This window comes from Pygocentrus nattereri, chromosome 16 (genome assembly GCF_015220715.1).
Source record: "Pygocentrus nattereri isolate fPygNat1 chromosome 16, fPygNat1.pri, whole genome shotgun sequence".
Taxonomy (NCBI): domain Eukaryota; kingdom Metazoa; phylum Chordata; class Actinopteri; order Characiformes; family Serrasalmidae; genus Pygocentrus; species Pygocentrus nattereri.
Genome location: NC_051226.1, coordinates 27,632,640 through 27,648,734, shown reverse-complemented (window position 1 = coordinate 27,648,734; position 16,095 = coordinate 27,632,640). Strand labels below are relative to the sequence as shown.

The following is a 16,095-nucleotide window of genomic DNA, read 5'->3' as shown; positions in this document are numbered from 1 at the left end:
AGATTTGGAGGCACAGCTTGATGTAGCACGGAAAAAATGGATGTGATCTGTTTAATGTGCATTGGGCGTACAGAAACAGGAAATGAAGCGAGACGTCAACCTCAAGAGGACATGCACTTTTGCCTCATCTGAGTGAATACTGAAGGAGCATTTTGCCAAGGAGCTGTAGCTTCAGACACAGGAGCTATGGTAGTAAATCCATTGTTGGGTGTGTATTTTATGGCACTGGTGGTATTTTTTTTTTCCTCTCTGTCTCTCTTCTTGTGTTGTATGAATGTGGATTGCTCAGTAGGCTAGTTATGTAAGTCTGGGAGGCCCACTGTGTGCTGTTTTGTGCTGAATGCCAATTTATTGAGTTGAGGTGGATGTTTATTTGAGCAAGTCAGCTGTATGGTCTGCTGTTTGTGTGCATCTTAATTGGCTTTGGAGTTGTGATTTGAATGTCTTGCGTCTACACTTCTCCATTGTGTATTTCTCCTCTCTAATTTGAGTGTGCTTTCGCCTGTATGGCTGTGTATTAGCCACTCGGAAGAAGCTGGTCTCTTATCAGTCCAGAGCAGCTGGCTGGTTTAGCTCCTTGGCCAGGCAGCTATCTGAAGGAGCACACCCCTGTCACTATGGGAAAACTCACCCTTGTCTTCTCCCTCAGCCCCCTGTCAGCCTGAGGAATTTGTTATGCGCCGACGCCCCAACACCCACCACCATGTAAGTGTTCGCCCCCTATCAGGAGCCATCACTCGTGTGGAGGGTAACATTGTCAAAACACTGTCAAAACATTCAGGTCAGGTGTATGTTCTTGTACTGGGCTGATACCGTTTGCTCCTCGAAAGCACATTGCCTGTGACACCAGGCTGTGCCTCTGTGGTTTTGCCATGCAGCAGCTACCTCTTCTGTCTTCTGAGCACAAGAGGGAAGACTCAGGTGGACGTGAAACTGGAGGCCGTGGAGCAGGAAGCTGGTCACCACACGGTGACAGGATGGAACTTCCTGTGATTACTCAGCCAGGCCTTGGAGTGACCACCACAACGGTGACCACCATCACACAAACAGGAGGGGACTGGAGCACGGGGCTTTTTGAAGTGTGCAGTGACAGCAGCTCATGTAAGATGTGTTCAAAAGTAGGTTTCTCTTTGTGAGAAGAGGTTTGTGGTAAACAGATACATGACCACCTAAATGTAGCTTTATCCTTTTCAGTCTGAAAGAATGGACTTACTTTTGTAAAACTGACCTGTAATCTGTGATCTGTAAAGGTTTAGACAAAGAAGTCATTCAGACAAAAAAAGGCCAAGTCCACCGTTTATCATTGTGCAGATATCATCAAGTTAATCGGTGCTTTTTACCTTCCATTCATTGTTCGAAATGTTGCATGTTTTATTCCTTTAAGGTGGTGTTAGATTGTACATATCAGGGTAAATGAGTTTAGGGTAAATTGATTTCTTTTTGAGATTTGTAAAAAGAAATATCATGAAGTAAACGGACCAGAATTTTCATGTTTTCCGAAGTTTGATCAGGAAACCAAAATGCGCAATATTTGCATCAGGTATAAAGGAGTTAATGTTGACTAGAAAAGAACTCAATTTCCACAATACATATTGTAAGTCCTCAAAAAACTGATTCATAACACGTTCAGTAAAGTTTTTTTTATGTAACATTAAATGCTACAGAGAAACAGCAGTTAAAAAAGGTAAAATTGTGAGAGAGAATTTGTGCTCTTTTGGGAATTATCTAGATGTCCTTAAAAATCTTCTTCATGAAAGCGATAATAAAGCATTGATTAACCTATATGCCATCTTTAATTAATGATTTGAAGAGACTTTCCACCAATTTCTGTAATATAGGCCTAAGTTGTTAAGATTGCAAACCAACACATTCAAGGCTGGGTTTCACCAAAGTATGGAGATGATTCCTAAATGGTACAGTGAGCATCACAATGAATGCTGTCTACCAATAAAGATGATCTTAATGCTTGCTGCAAGATGCTTTTGGGAAACCGGGAAAAGGGTGGTTTTATGTGAAATACTTTAATGGTTTGATTGAGAAGTTTGCACAGTTGCGCTGATAGGAAGCAGAGGTCTGAAGTGTTGAATGCTTCTAAACACTACATCACAAAAAGCTTTTACAGAAATGGTTACAAATACATTTACCAACCCCACGTAACTAGGGAGACATATTTTACTGTAGTTTTTTGTAAAAGCTGTTCAAGGTGGAGAGTTACCCTTAGGACACTGGTCACTAATTGAATGAAATAGTACCCATAACATAAACCTCAGAAGATGTGTCGGTTCCCTGGTAATTTTGGATAGTTAATGCAACCATATTTCCAAAAAAGTTGGGATGCTGTGCAAAATGTAAATGAAAATAAAATGCAATGATGTGATTTAAACCCTAAATTTAATTGAAAATAATACAAACACAACATATCAAATGTTGATTTTTGAAAAAAATGCCCATTTTGAATTTAATACCAACAACACGTTCCAAAAAAGTTGGGACAGGGCATGTTTACCACTATTTTTCATCACCTCTACTTTTAACAACACTGCAAGCATTTGGGAGATCAATTGCTGTAGTTTTGAAAGTGATATGCTTTCTCATTCTTGCTTAGCATAGGATTTCAGCTGCTCAACAGAGGTCTCCTTTATCATATTTTTCACTTATTAATGAGCCAAATGTTTTCTGTGCGTGACAGGTCTGGACTGCAGATGTTTAATATGGAGCAGTGCTGTTGTAATACATAAAGAATGTGGTTTGACATTGTCTGGCTAAAATAAGCAAGGCCTTTCCTGAAAAGAGATGGCATCTGGACAGCAGCATATGTTGGCAAAACATTCAGCATTAATTTACTCAACTGTGCACTGATAACAAACTGAGTGGTCTTTGGCCCAGAGGACACAGTGTCCATGATTTCCAAGAAGAATTTCAAAGTTTGATTGGTCAGACCACAGGACACTTTTCCACTTCCCCTCAGTCCATCTTAAATGAGCTCGGGCCCAGAGAAGGCAGCAGCGTTTCTGGATCCTGTTTCTATATTGTTTCTTCTTTGCATTTAAGTTTTCACTTACATTCATGGATGCAGCAACAAACTTGTTTTTATAAACAGTGGTTTTCAGAAGTGTTCTTGAGCCCATGCAATGATTTCGACCTCAGTTTTTAATGCAGTGCCCCGTGAGGGCCCAAAGATCATGGCCAGCAAATGCTGGTTTTCAGCCTTGTATACAATATATCCAGATTCTCTGAATCTTTTAATGATATTATGTACTATAGATGATGAAAAGCAAAAATTCTTTTTACCTGCATAGGGTGTACCCCTCCCCGTCTTTATTTCTAAATGATTCAGCATCTCTGATGCTCTTTTTATAACTAATCATGTTACTGACCTGTTTTTTTTTCTTAGCATTACATTAGCACAACTTTACCAGCCTTTTGTTTCCTCTGATCCAACTTTTTAAAAAAAATATATTATTAGCATCAAATTCAAAATGGGAATATATTTTTCAAAAAAACAATAAAATGTATCAGTTTCAACATTTGATTTGTTTTCAATGACATATAAGGTTTAATTGTATTTTGGTTTTATTTACATTTTGAGTCCCAGCTTTTTTGGAAATGGGGTTGTAAAATGGCTGCATTTAACAGGTTGTAAAGAAATCTAAGTGGGTCGTTTTCTGTTCAGTACACAATTTCACATAAACACCTCAGTGACTGAATATTGCTGAAATTTGGAGAAAATCATTTGAATTCCCTCTCAGTCAATGCTGTTATTGTGAAAATATTCTGTATATAAAGTCATACATTTGGAACTAGTAGACCCTCTTTTATTTGTCATATCCTCAACCAAGTGCTTTCTGTAGCTGCTGCTTAATCCTGCAGAGTGATTATTTATATTGGTGGTATTGGTATTTTGTGTTATGGTTTGGTGATTTCATGCAGTTCAGTGAGATTTAGTTCAGGACTCTAATTTGTCCATTCTAAAATATTTCATTTCTTCTGCTCGTCTCTGAACCACTCTATTCTGTGTATGTATCTTACAGCTTGTTACATTTAATTGTAATTGGGATTCTCCTGCTTCACAGTAGAGATGAGATTTTAGTGTTGGTATGCAGTGTTTCTGCAAAGTGTCCAAATGTGACCGTGTTCATTTACCAAACACTTCAACTTGTGCAATCTGTCCATAGTATTTTGTTCCTTTATTGATGTTGAAGTGGAACAGAATTGCAATGTTTTGCTACACATTCATTCTGTTTTGTTAAAATAGACTAATGATCATGTTTTACCATATCAGGTACAAGAGATACTTGGCTGTGACCACTGGAAAGAGGTATTCAACCCCAGTTTTGGAGAGCTAGTGTCCAGTATTTTGGTAATTCCCTACACAACCTGGCAATAAACGGACTAGGTCAGAGTAGGAAAATATCAAACTGTGCTGGATGCCAGCCTTTCAGGACTGGAGCTGAATATCCGTGCCACAGGCTTCTTTATCAAACTGTTTTAGTGTAAAGAATGTCCTTTCACTGATCTTTGTGGAATGTACACTCCTAGGGAGAGCATCATTGATGAATTCCTAACGTGTAAACTCTGACTGTTGACTGACGAACGATGCCAGTAGAAATTCTTTTGCAATCCTTAAGATTACACAATTTTTCATTTGAAATTCTAAAAAAACTATTTTTTATTTGAGCCCTTTTGAACTCTTGAACGTATGTTTGATGTTATAGTGATACCAAACCCAAAGGTCTTCTGTTCACAGCAGTGTCAAACCCAGACAGAACCCAACCGGAGCTCATTCGATTACAATAGTGTTTCCCAACCATGGTCCAAGAGGCACACTGCCTACAAATTTTAGTGCTTTCCATGCTTTAACACAGCCACTTCAGCATAGTAAGGGGTCATTAATGTCGTTGGATCAGGTGTGTTGGGAGAAGAAATAACATTAAAATGTGCAGGGCAATGTACATCACAGACCATAGGTTTAGGAAACACTGTCTTAGAGGGTGGTGCAATTTACCATCAATGATCCTGACTGTTATCTGCAAAGGGCCAACGTGGCTGCAGGTTACCATTCAAAACAAGCAGTTAAAGCTGTTAAAGCAGCACTGTGTAAGATTTGTTTGTTAAACTGAAAGAAGTAGCATTACTAAGTCAGGAGAAAAGAAAATGTGCTAAAATACAGCATGTGCTGGAAGTCAGTGTGTAAAGCCTTAAATAATACTCTGAAAGTCATAGGTGTCGGGTTGGATTTCACACAAAGGAGTTAAAAAGAAAGTCCCTCATGTTTGTTTAGATCTCAAACGCAAAATCATATGTTATACATTATACTGATAAAGAATTGATGATAATAGTAGCTCATTCGCTCAGAAGACACATCCTTCGCCAAGTCTTGTTTCGATACTTGATGAAACATCAGATTAATCCACTCAGGGAAGGGGTCCGAAGCACAACCAACATTATAAAATGTTCCTCTTCGAACAGAGAGCTCTCCGAATCCCCAAATCTTACATAATGCAGCTTTAAATCAGGTGGCCAGTCTTTAAACATGTGCTTCTATTCTTTAGGAATGAAAGCCTGCAGCCACAACAGCACTTTGGGAATGAGACTGAACACAGAATAGACTTTGTTTATTGTTATATGACTCAGATCAAATCAAGTCTGAAGAGCCATTCATGTATAAAGCCAAATCATTCCAGAATGTTCACAAACCTTTACTCAAACGTGACATTTTTATAAGGTATTATAAACATATTAGACCCCTACCCCTGTGGCAATTACTTTGTTGGATGTTTGGGATGCTCAAGCTATAATTTTAACCTGTAAGTAGTATAATGATTATTGGAGTTACAGCTACTTCTTCACAATTGTAGTATCAGTATGAAAATGCTAATGAATAAAAATTCAATTCAATCTCTTTCTTGACTTTGTTCTTCTCTATTTTTCTCTCCAATAGGTTTGGTGGGAACGTTTGTGCCCTGTTGTTTGGATTTGAGTTTGGCTCATCAGTTTGGAGAGTGCCTGTGCCTGCCTCTGCTACCTGGCTCCACCTTTGCCATGCGTGTTGGCATCAGGGAACGTTTTAAAATCAGGGTGGGTATTCACATGTGAAAAATGCTAAATTAAAAATGTTAGAAAAGAGTAATAGCGTGACAAATCAATGCAGGACTGAATTCAATCAGAAGCCTGGCCGTGGTATATTGAACTTTGAAAATATTGCAGAGCAAATCATGATGCAGGTTAGACATTTCTTCAAATTCAATGATGCAGAAAGACCTTCACATCTAGCAAAAAAGCTTTTCAGGCACATCAGAATGTGTTTGTGTATACACTGTCCTACACTCAAACAGAGATGGTTCTTCAAGGGTTCTTCGGTAAAGAAAACAGTTCTATATAGAACCATGAACTCAAGAACTCTTTGCATGATTACAGGGCTTTTACATAATAAAGAGGTTCTTCAGATTGTTGGTGAATATGCTGTGGTGAAAAGGGTTCTATATAACACCAAAAAAAGTTCTTAGTGCTTTTGGTGCTATACAGAACTCTTTTCAGGAAGGTTCTATATAGAACAATCTATACCATAATCTCTATCTATCTGAAGAACCCTTTCACAGTGCTAAGAACCCTTTATTCATTCAAAGGGTTCCATGAGCTTTCATAGTTTCATATAGGACCATTTTCTTTAATAAAGAACACTTGCAGAACCAATAAGTATGTACGATGGAAAATGTGCTTGAAATGTGCTCTAGGTGGTCCTACATGAAACCTTTTTGAAAAGGTTTCTATATAGCACCCAAAACGTTTCTTTTATTGTTACAAACTTGACAGCGAAACAGTAGAAGAACCTTTTTGGGCGCAATATAGAACCATCTAGAGCACATTATCCAGCTATCTGAAGAGCCCTTTCATGATGCAAAGAATACTTTAATCATGCAAAGAGGTCTTTAAGTGTAAATGGTCCAGTGTAGAACCATTTCCTTTACTAAAGTACCTTTGAAGAACCATCATTTTTAAGTATGTATAGTATGCACAAGATGCAGGTGTTTCCCTGCACACACAGCTTGTATAATCTCCATAGAAAAGCACATTCAATTAATAGCATGATGTGCAGCAGCCACACATGAGCCTAATGTCAACATTCCCAATCCCAAGCATTGTAGTAACTTCTGGGATGAGTTGGAGTGATGCTGTGATTCAGAACTAATCATCTAACATCAGTACGTGACCTCTCTAATGCTCTCGTGTCTGAATGCAATCAAATCCTCACAGCAATGTTCCAACATTTCAAGTGAAGCTTCTTTTTCTGCCATTTCACGTCATGCCATATTTGTGATGATCTCAGTTGATCTCAGTTTTTTAAAAGAAATTGATGTCTTCTAAATTGTTTCTGCTGCCTAGTACCACAAGATAAACTTTTTATTTAAAATGTTGTTCTTACACTTAAGTCTTGTTCATTGTTAGGAATCCTAACACTAAAATGGTAGCAAAATGGTTATGTGGGCTAAGGAGAATATTGTGTAATTTTTAATGTAGATTTTTCAGTCAACCATTCCTTTGAGCATCTACATTTTCAAGCTACAGAATACAGAAGAATACTTTTAAAACCATGTATGCAAGAATACTTGTGCAAGATAGAGCTGGACTTTATACACTGGTAGGATAAGTAAGTAAGTAAGTGATACTTTTTTGATCCCACAACTGGGGAAATTCCACCTCCGCATTTAACCCATCCGTGAAGTGAAACACCACATACACACTAGTGAACACACACACTAGGGGGCACACTTGCCCGGAGCGGTGGGCAGCCCTATCCACAGAGCCCGGGGAGCAGTCGGGGGTTAGTTGTCTTGCTCAAGGACACCTCAGTCATGGACTGTCGGCCCTGGGGATCGAACCGGCAACCTTCCGGTCACAGGGCCAGATCCCTAACCTCCAGCCCACGGCTGCCCCTGGTAGTGAAAGTTCTACATTATATATTAAAAACTCATTTGCTCATTGCATTCCAAATATGTAGAACATGGTAACAAAAAGTAATTGTTTTAGCAATGGCATAATTTCCTGAGAAATCATGTTTGAAAAACAGCAGAGTGGAGCAGAGGACTTGTATGTGTTGACATTGATATCCTACTAGTCATTTTTCAAGTGCTTCCACTACACTATATTATTCTGCCCCCTTCTCCTGCTTAGCTAAGAAAACCTGGCGGAATCCGGTTAGTAACCTATTCTAGCAGGTTCTAGTACTGTGGAAGAAAAAAACATGCTGGGCTGCTAAAAAATATAATGACAAGAAACTTACTAAATGTAGAATCAACACTGGATTTCACATTCAAAGTGGGTAAAGTTGCTATGTCGGGGAGTGGAGGGGGGTCACTATTGTAGCCTTCTCTGAATCCTTATATCTTTAAGGTAGGTTCCTGAAAGCCCATCCTGAGATAAATTAGCTGATAGCTGTGGTATTCACTGTGAATGATGTCTTGTGAAACTGTGGTTTTAGCTATAATAAAAGGACCACACTCATTGTGCTCTGCCGATGTAGGCTATATGAATTATTTTGATCTCCTCTCAAGAAATGCCAAATGCATAACACCATACTTTTACCATCTATATCTTAATAACAAAGACGGTTCAACTAATGGACAGCCGACCTCATCAAAAGTGAAGTCATGGCAGTGCTTGTTAATTAACTCAATTCTGGCCACTGTCATTCCAGTGTTCTTGTAGTTTGCCCATTTAACTATTAGACGTATCACGTATCAATTTGAAACATGCAACTGCTAAAGGTGAAATCATACTTAAAATAGAAAGTCCCCATTTTATTTACATGAATACAATTATTCAAATGAAGTCTACTAAGAATTCCACTGCCCTTTGAGACACTTCTAGCATATCTTATCTATAATGGCTACTTCAAATTAGACAAGGAGACGTTCGCAAACATTGCATTAAATGCTTGGGCCCCTATGGTTGCTGCTTGCAATGGAGGTGCAATTGATACTGAATGTATGGATTGTTGATTCTAATATTAGCTACAGGAGTAACTAGCACACAAACACCACTGAAAATAAGTGGTGAGTATTGAATCATCTCAGCATACACTAAACTCAGAAGAAGATCATGGCCTATGGTATTAATTTTTAGACTTTTAAAATCCACTTCTCTCTTTGTGTCTGCATGTATCTGTACCATCTGTGTCTGTAGGGCAATGTGTGTGAGGACTGGGCTACAGTATGCTTCTGCTACCCTTTGGCTCTTTGTCAGATGAACCGGGAGATGAAGAGGAGGCTGAAGAGTCAGATATACTCTGTTTCTACTGCACTGGAGTGCTCCTGAGAGAGTGAGATTGAGTGAGAGAGAGAGAGAGTGAGAGAGAGAAAAAGAGAAAATGTGTGTGAGGGACAGGCATGTATATATGTAACTCTTAATAACAGACAGGGTTTTATTAAGAGACCTGCCAGTACTACCTGGTTAAAGACAGATGTCTCTGGCATTTCAAATGGATGGATAACAGGGGATTTGTTTATGAATGCTCAATGTAGATGTGTCATCAGAATGCCGTCCCTTGTTCTGTGTTTTGGTAGGTTATTTCATTACAAATGTTAACTTTGTTGAATATGTTTTCCCTACTTATTAAGGAGCACGTCAGGTTATTGATGCAAAACAAATGTTATTCTAAAATTAGTTTGTGAAATAAAATCCATTTGTGTAATGTGATGCATCAATGACTATTTATGTGCAATTTTCTTTTTTCACCTAGACCGGCAATGGCAGCGAACACCGTTTTGAGGAAGCTTTGAGAATCCTTTGCAGTTATTGTAGAATGAAATGCTCCTAAAATGTTATCTTTCTCTGGACAGTTATATATAATCTTGTTTTGCTCACAATTTTACATTACCTTGTCATTACTGTGAAACAATCAAGTTGGTATATAGGTAATGTGTGTGAACACTTTTGGATAATGATAATGTTCTACATTTAGCAGACATTCTAATCCAGAGTGACTTACAATTTGATCATTCCATACAGGTAGGCGAAGGGAGTATTAGGACATTTATTGGTATAGTGTAGGGTGCTTGCCCTGGTGAGGGATTGATCCCCAGTCTATGTAAAAGGCAGAAGTGGTGCCCACTATACAACCACTGGTGGTATAGTGTAGTGCGATTATAAGTTCTAATCATAGGTTATATTATAGGTTTGACCTACCCTGTCATATAAATAGAAATTGTATTTACCTGATCTTCACAACAGAGTTCTACTGATGTCCAGTATGGTCAATGACATGGGCTTCCACTAACTCACAGTCAGGCAAAGTGGTTTACACATGGAAGAAATACAGCTAATGGCAATTCATCCTGCAAAGGGGTAAGTGTAGAATCAACTTAGTGACAGCTAAGGATCTAGACAGGCTTGTACTAAAACATATTACATTGAAATCTGAATAAGAGTGATTCTAGAGTGTAACTATGGAGGAAACATGGTGGAAGTTTGCTAAAGAGTGCATGAATGTAACACAAAACCTCCTGGAACTTTGGGCCTCATTCACCAACTGTTCTTAAGAAGAAATGTCTTCTTTAAACTCACTTACACAGTTTTCACAAAGATTCTGACATTCACCAGTGTTTTGTTATTTGGGATTTATTCTCAGATAAGAGTAGAATCCACACACACTCAAGAGCACAGAGGTGCAAACAATTCTGCGGTTTAAGAACACAAAATGATTCTGACGTAGACTTTTTAGGACCTTTCTCAAGAATAAATTTAAGAAAAAACATAAAAACAGATGTTTGTGAATGAGGCCCAATGTGTTTTGGACCTACACCACCAGTCGTAAGTTTGGACACTTGATCGTATGTATTACAATCTTCTGGAATGTCTTTTGGTCTAAAGACTTTAATGTTTCAGAGTTGAATATGAATATTCAAATGTAGTTCGATCTCTGATAATGCTACAGATGTCTATGGCTGGGAGTCCAAGAGAGCACAGCTGACCTCGCCCTGTCTGGTTGGGTAGAATGCCCCACAATCATTCAGCGCAATGCTAGTCAGCACAGGCATCTGTTAGCTGGCATAACAGAACTTGTGATTAGCGTTATCCTCCAAGCTGTCCAATGACATGCAAGCATGCTTCACAAGACTCAGAGGAAGCTTGTGTTAGCCTTCACCCTCCTGCCACTGGTGGGATCAGGTAATTGTGGGAGACCTAGCTAGTGGGTAGAATTGGTATTGGATATTTGATAAAAGACTAATATTTCAGATTCTAGCAATTCCATGTGAAGTATCAGATAGAAGCTTTGATGTATTCGTTATTCTAAAATGTGATAAATTGGAAAAAAAACATGTATGTTCAAACTTTTGATTGATAGTATATGATATAAAAGGTGGACTTTTTGGTAACTATACAGTGTACTATGTTTGGATAAAACAAAACATTACCTACCAACAAGTCCTATTGTACTGTGAACTGAGAAACACAAAATGTTATCTACAGCAGAGTGTGTCCAGTAGAAGGAAGTCCATATTTTGAGAGTCCTGTTGCGCACAGCAAGCTGCTCAAGAAGTCCATCCAGAAATGTACATGAATTAAACCCCTTTTTTTTTGTAAATAGGGAACTGGGCCTCAATACCTCCAAACCACTGTGCAGCTGTTGGTGAAAATGAGGCTCAACATACTTTTTTTTTTCATCAATGGCCTATTTAAACATCTTTTCTTTTAAATATATTATTTTAAATATAAAATGTGTAAAAATATGGCACTGTAAAATGTTGACTGTAAATTAAGACTTGTACCTGGATTTATTGTTCCAAATCATTGTGCTGTGGCCAAGCACTGTTCTTCATATTTAAGCCACTGACTGAAGCAGTGAGGACCTGTAAGTAGATCTTACACACATAGGCTGACCAAACATCTCACTCCCTTTCGCTACTAAAGCCTTATCTGTGTATATTCCAGTGGAGGGCACTGTTGCCACACTCACTCACATGCACACACCTTCCCTCCTTTCCTCTGCAGGCCACAAAAATGTGTGTACACTGTAGTAGGTACAGCTGAGGGCTTTCTCTGCGCCTCCTGGGCAGGGAGACCACTAGAGCCTTCGGTGCTGTTGATTCAAGCCTAGAGAGGAATGGAAAAGGGGAGGAAAACAGAGAAAAACAACAGCAGGCTCAGCTTCCTCTTGTTACACTTCCATATTCCACAGAAGCAGTTTGCAACTCCTAGCTGAATGTCAAATTTGTTTCAAGGCCTATACATTTCAGTTTGTGTCTTCCATGGGGCGGCCATGCTGAAATACGAACTGAGTCAACAGAGCAAAGAGAAAAATGGAGAAGTGCACTTTTTTTTACCCCTCAGCTGTGTCTTCACTTTCCTTCCCATGTCCCTTGTTGGGGAGATTTTGTGTCCGTGACGTGCATATGCGTGTGAGTGAGAGAGAGGAGTGTTTGGTGGAGAGGCATCCCCTTGGTGACTGTTCCATCCAGGGCAACCGCAAGGCCACCTGGGGGTTGGTGTAGCGTGCTGTTTCTTGGAGCGAGGGCCAATCAGATGTTCCACAACCAAGCAGAGAGCTTTATAGCGAGGAGGGGGAAAAATCTTCTGTAGCTGGAAGACAAACACTTGTTTGGACTGGATTTAGCCAACAGACCCAAAAGGCAGGCTGTTTTTTTCCCTCTTTGAGTAGCAAACTGGGGACAAATAGCCATACTGCCAAAGGGAGGGGGTTTGCTTCTCAGCTTGGTCATGCCTTTAGCCTGAAACACACTGTTGGTTTGATATACAGGGAGTGCAGAAGTGGTTTTGTATAGTTTAGATATTCTTCAGGGACTGAGGTCTATCACCTCTACTGGCCTCAAGTTATGTAGTGAGGAATAGGGAAAAACTGGCATGAAGCAAGGTCAAGCTTCTTGTTCCATATCCAGAAGCATGCAACTCATGCAGGTGAATTGACCTGTGCAAACTCTGCCCACAAATGCGTACTTTCACAGGAACTGGGCAAGGTTGGACAAAGTTTACAGAATATATATACTTTTTGAGGGGAGAATAAATTTAACTGCATTCATGAATATTGCACGATTTATTTATGGGTCGTTATTTTGACTCTGTAGTATTAACGTTGTGTGCTATTTTATTTGTAGATTCATTACGGGGAAATTATTAAAATGCATAATTAGATCTAAATGTAAACATGCAGTGGAGAGTGGTTTGATGTGAAATGCTGTTCTTTCTTTTTACCAAGTCAGATTTTCTTTACTGTGGTGGTGATAGGAACCAGGGGTCACAATGTCTACAACACAAATATAGCCATTTTATTCACTATCCAAAACCACCAGTGAACCTACATGTCTCTTGTGAGTTTTAAATGTAAAGTTGGTCATGGATATATAGTTATAAACCTGAAAAAATACATTTTCTTCTGGTTCTGTTTTGCCTTGCAACATTATGTAAAGCAAATGTACTTAATCCACCATTAATGGATAAAAGTTTCATTTTAAGCCAAAACCTTCTCTGAAAGAGGACATAAACAATGCCTCATAAGAACATAAAACACAGAAATAGAATTTTTGACTGATAATATCTTAAAATATCAAAACACTTGAAATGCAAGAATTCATACTGGAATTTTCTTTACAGTGGTGACCCCCAGAACCATCACTTTCCCCTGATTTGCAATGGCCTGACTGGTAGGGCAGGTTGCTGTTGTGCTGTTTGTGTTGTTTAATCAAGGTTTTCAGGGATATATATCTGATTGCTGATGTGCTGGTAGCTAAAACAATCCATATATGTAAGGGATATAGGGGTACTGGGATGCACAACCAGGAATGGCGTCTAGTCCTATAAATCAGAATGAATTATAGTCATATAAATCATTCTATTGATACTGTGGTCCAACATTTACAGTGAAATAAGCATTGGTAGGACCACTGTTCCACAGCAGACCACAGCGGAAGTGTACTTTGAAGTTGCGTATCATCCCAACACCTTTGATGCTTTGTCCCTCTGTACTGTAGAAGGTTTGTTAGCACTGTGCGCAAACCTACTTGGTCACGCGTTGTGCCTTTTATCTTTCTCCACAGGCTTCCAAGGTCCTGCATTGATTGATGCTGCAATCCTTTCATCCTCCGCAGTTGATTCATGGCTGGGCGGTAGCTGTAATCTGGGTGGTTCTGGCCATTCAGTGAAGAATAGGTCACAGGAGAGACACTGGCCCCTTCCTGGTGACTAGTGCAGATCTAGCACTAATGGTTTGTCGTTGTGAGGAAACTACAGCAATTCATATGACCATGCTCAAAAACGGTCTGAAGCAGAATCATAGCCTAAGAAGAGTTTACTGTGGAGAAGCTCCATTTAGATTGCTCCTTAGAGTTTCAGTGGGTCATGACACTGTTTTAGCAATGCCTTATTAGGACTTTGGTCACCTTCAAAGAAACTGTGCTCACCATTTGAAAAATATCTTCATTTATTACCAAGAGCATCTCTGTTCTGATGACAAAATCATGCTTGGTGACCGTCTTTGGTGGGTTATATTTTAGGTCTAGGCAGCAAGGTCGTCAAAAATAGAACACTGACAACAGACCACCCAAGGGGATTAATGACACAACAGTGATAGGACGTAATGGATCAGGAACAGCCACAAAGGCACACACTCTTACGAGGAACTGGAGATGTGCCAGGATTCTCACTAAGCATCTAAAATCACCAGTACCATTCAGAATGTTCGTAGCTGGTTATAGAGCAAAAGAGAGACAGAAAGAGTGGCAATTTTACATAACTGCCTTTGAAAATATGTTACTTGAGTACTTTCATCCATTCAGTGTTCTGACAGAACCGAATGCCAAGGCTTTTCAGATGGACAGATGGAGTAACATTCGGCATAAAGGCGTATAAAAGTTGTTGCAGCTATTCTGGACTTTACTGGCCTAGAAGCAGAGCAAGATTGGCTTGGGTTCTTGGTTACTTATCTATGAGTAATGATTTGCAATCTTTTTTATTAGATGTTAAAGTTTTATTCATTATTCACAGACAATTGCGTTGTCCAGCATGTCAGAACTGTCTGATATCAACCTCTTAAAATGAGACAGGCTGTAAGATTGAGAAAAATCTTTGTCCAGGAAACCACTTCATTATGTTTCTGGCTTAATTGACTTCAGTGTCATGGAGAACACACTAATTTCTAGCATCAGAGACCTGCATTTCTGAAAGGACTACTACAATACAACTGGAGGTCTGTATATCTATTGTATCTACCAGTTCATGACAGATATGATTGCTAAATCCAGTACAATATTGCTGCATATCATCACTGTTCAAAGAGAAACGTTTCTACAGCATTTGAGCTCAGCAGCTGTTCTGTTGTGTGTGTAATGATTGAATAGAAAAGACATTCTCCAAATCGCTTGGAATAAAACCTCTTTGCATTTACTTACATTCAAAGGAAATGAATATGGATAATATGGAAATATGGAAATATATGGATAAACTTTATTGTTTTTTGCAAATATTCACTCATTTTGAATTTGATGCCTGTAACACGTTCAAAAAAGTTGGGACAGGGACATGTTTACCACTGTGTTACATCACCTTTCCTTTTAACAGCACTCAATAAGCGTTTGGGAACTGAGGACACTAATTGTTGAAGCTTTGAAGGTGGAATTCTTTCCCATTCTTGCTTGATGTACAACTTCAGTTGTTCAACAGTCCGGGGTCTCCGCTGTCGTACTTTGCACTTCACAATGCACCACACATTTTCAATGAGAGACAGGTCTGGACTGCAGGCAGGCCAGTCTAGTACCCGCACTCTTTTACTACGAAGCCACGCTGTTGTAACACGTGCAGAGTGAGGTTTGGCATTGTCTTGCTGAAATAAGCAGGACGTCCCTGAAAAAGACGTTGCTTGGATGGCAGCATATGTTGCTCCAAAACATGTATGTACCTTTCAGCATTAATGGTGCCTTCAAAGATGAGCAAGTTAAATGGGCACTAACACACCCCCACACCATCAGAGATGCTGGCTTTTGAACTTTGCACTGATAACAATCCAGACAGTCCTTTTCCTCTTTGGCCTTTTCTTCTCTGAGTCCATGTGGTTAATATCCGTTACAGAATGATGTCGGTTTTTAA

General features: G+C 39.2%; 1 protein-coding gene across 4 annotated transcripts; it reads left to right on the top strand.

Annotated features, from left to right (window-relative positions):
- Nucleotides 1-15,396, top strand: plac8l1 (PLAC8 like 1). 4 transcript variants are annotated; one of them, XM_037545778.1, is made up of 4 exons: nucleotides 712-1,101; nucleotides 5,942-6,078; nucleotides 9,184-9,319; nucleotides 9,740-10,638. In XM_037545778.1, the coding sequence occupies exons 1-3, from the start codon at nucleotides 873-875 to the stop codon at nucleotides 9,313-9,315; spliced, it is 498 nt and encodes a 165-aa protein (XP_037401675.1). In that variant the 5' UTR covers nucleotides 712-872; the 3' UTR covers nucleotides 9,316-9,319; nucleotides 9,740-10,638. The 4 variants fall into 4 exon arrangements, with proteins under 4 accessions (XP_037401677.1, XP_037401675.1, XP_037401676.1 ...); XM_037545780.1 differs by lacking the exons at nucleotides 712-1,101; nucleotides 9,740-10,638 and adding an exon at nucleotides 1-208 and having other exon boundaries at nucleotides 9,184-9,708; XM_037545779.1 differs by lacking the exons at nucleotides 9,184-9,319; nucleotides 9,740-10,638 and adding an exon at nucleotides 14,052-15,396.
- Nucleotides 15,397-16,095: the final 699 nt, after the last annotated feature.

Bases quoted from the DNA above. Each gene is read 5' to 3' on its own strand.
- plac8l1 (XM_037545778.1), top strand. From the start codon at position 873: ATGCAGCAGCTACCTCTTCTGTCTTCTGAGCACAAGAGGGAAGACTCA. The intron at 1,102-5,941 runs GTAAGATGTGTT...TCTCTCCAATAG, and splicing joins GTGCAGTGACAGCAGCTCAT to GTTTGGTGGGAACGTTTGTG. The intron at 6,079-9,183 runs GTGGGTATTCAC...CTGTGTCTGTAG, and splicing joins GGGAACGTTTTAAAATCAGG to GGCAATGTGTGTGAGGACTG.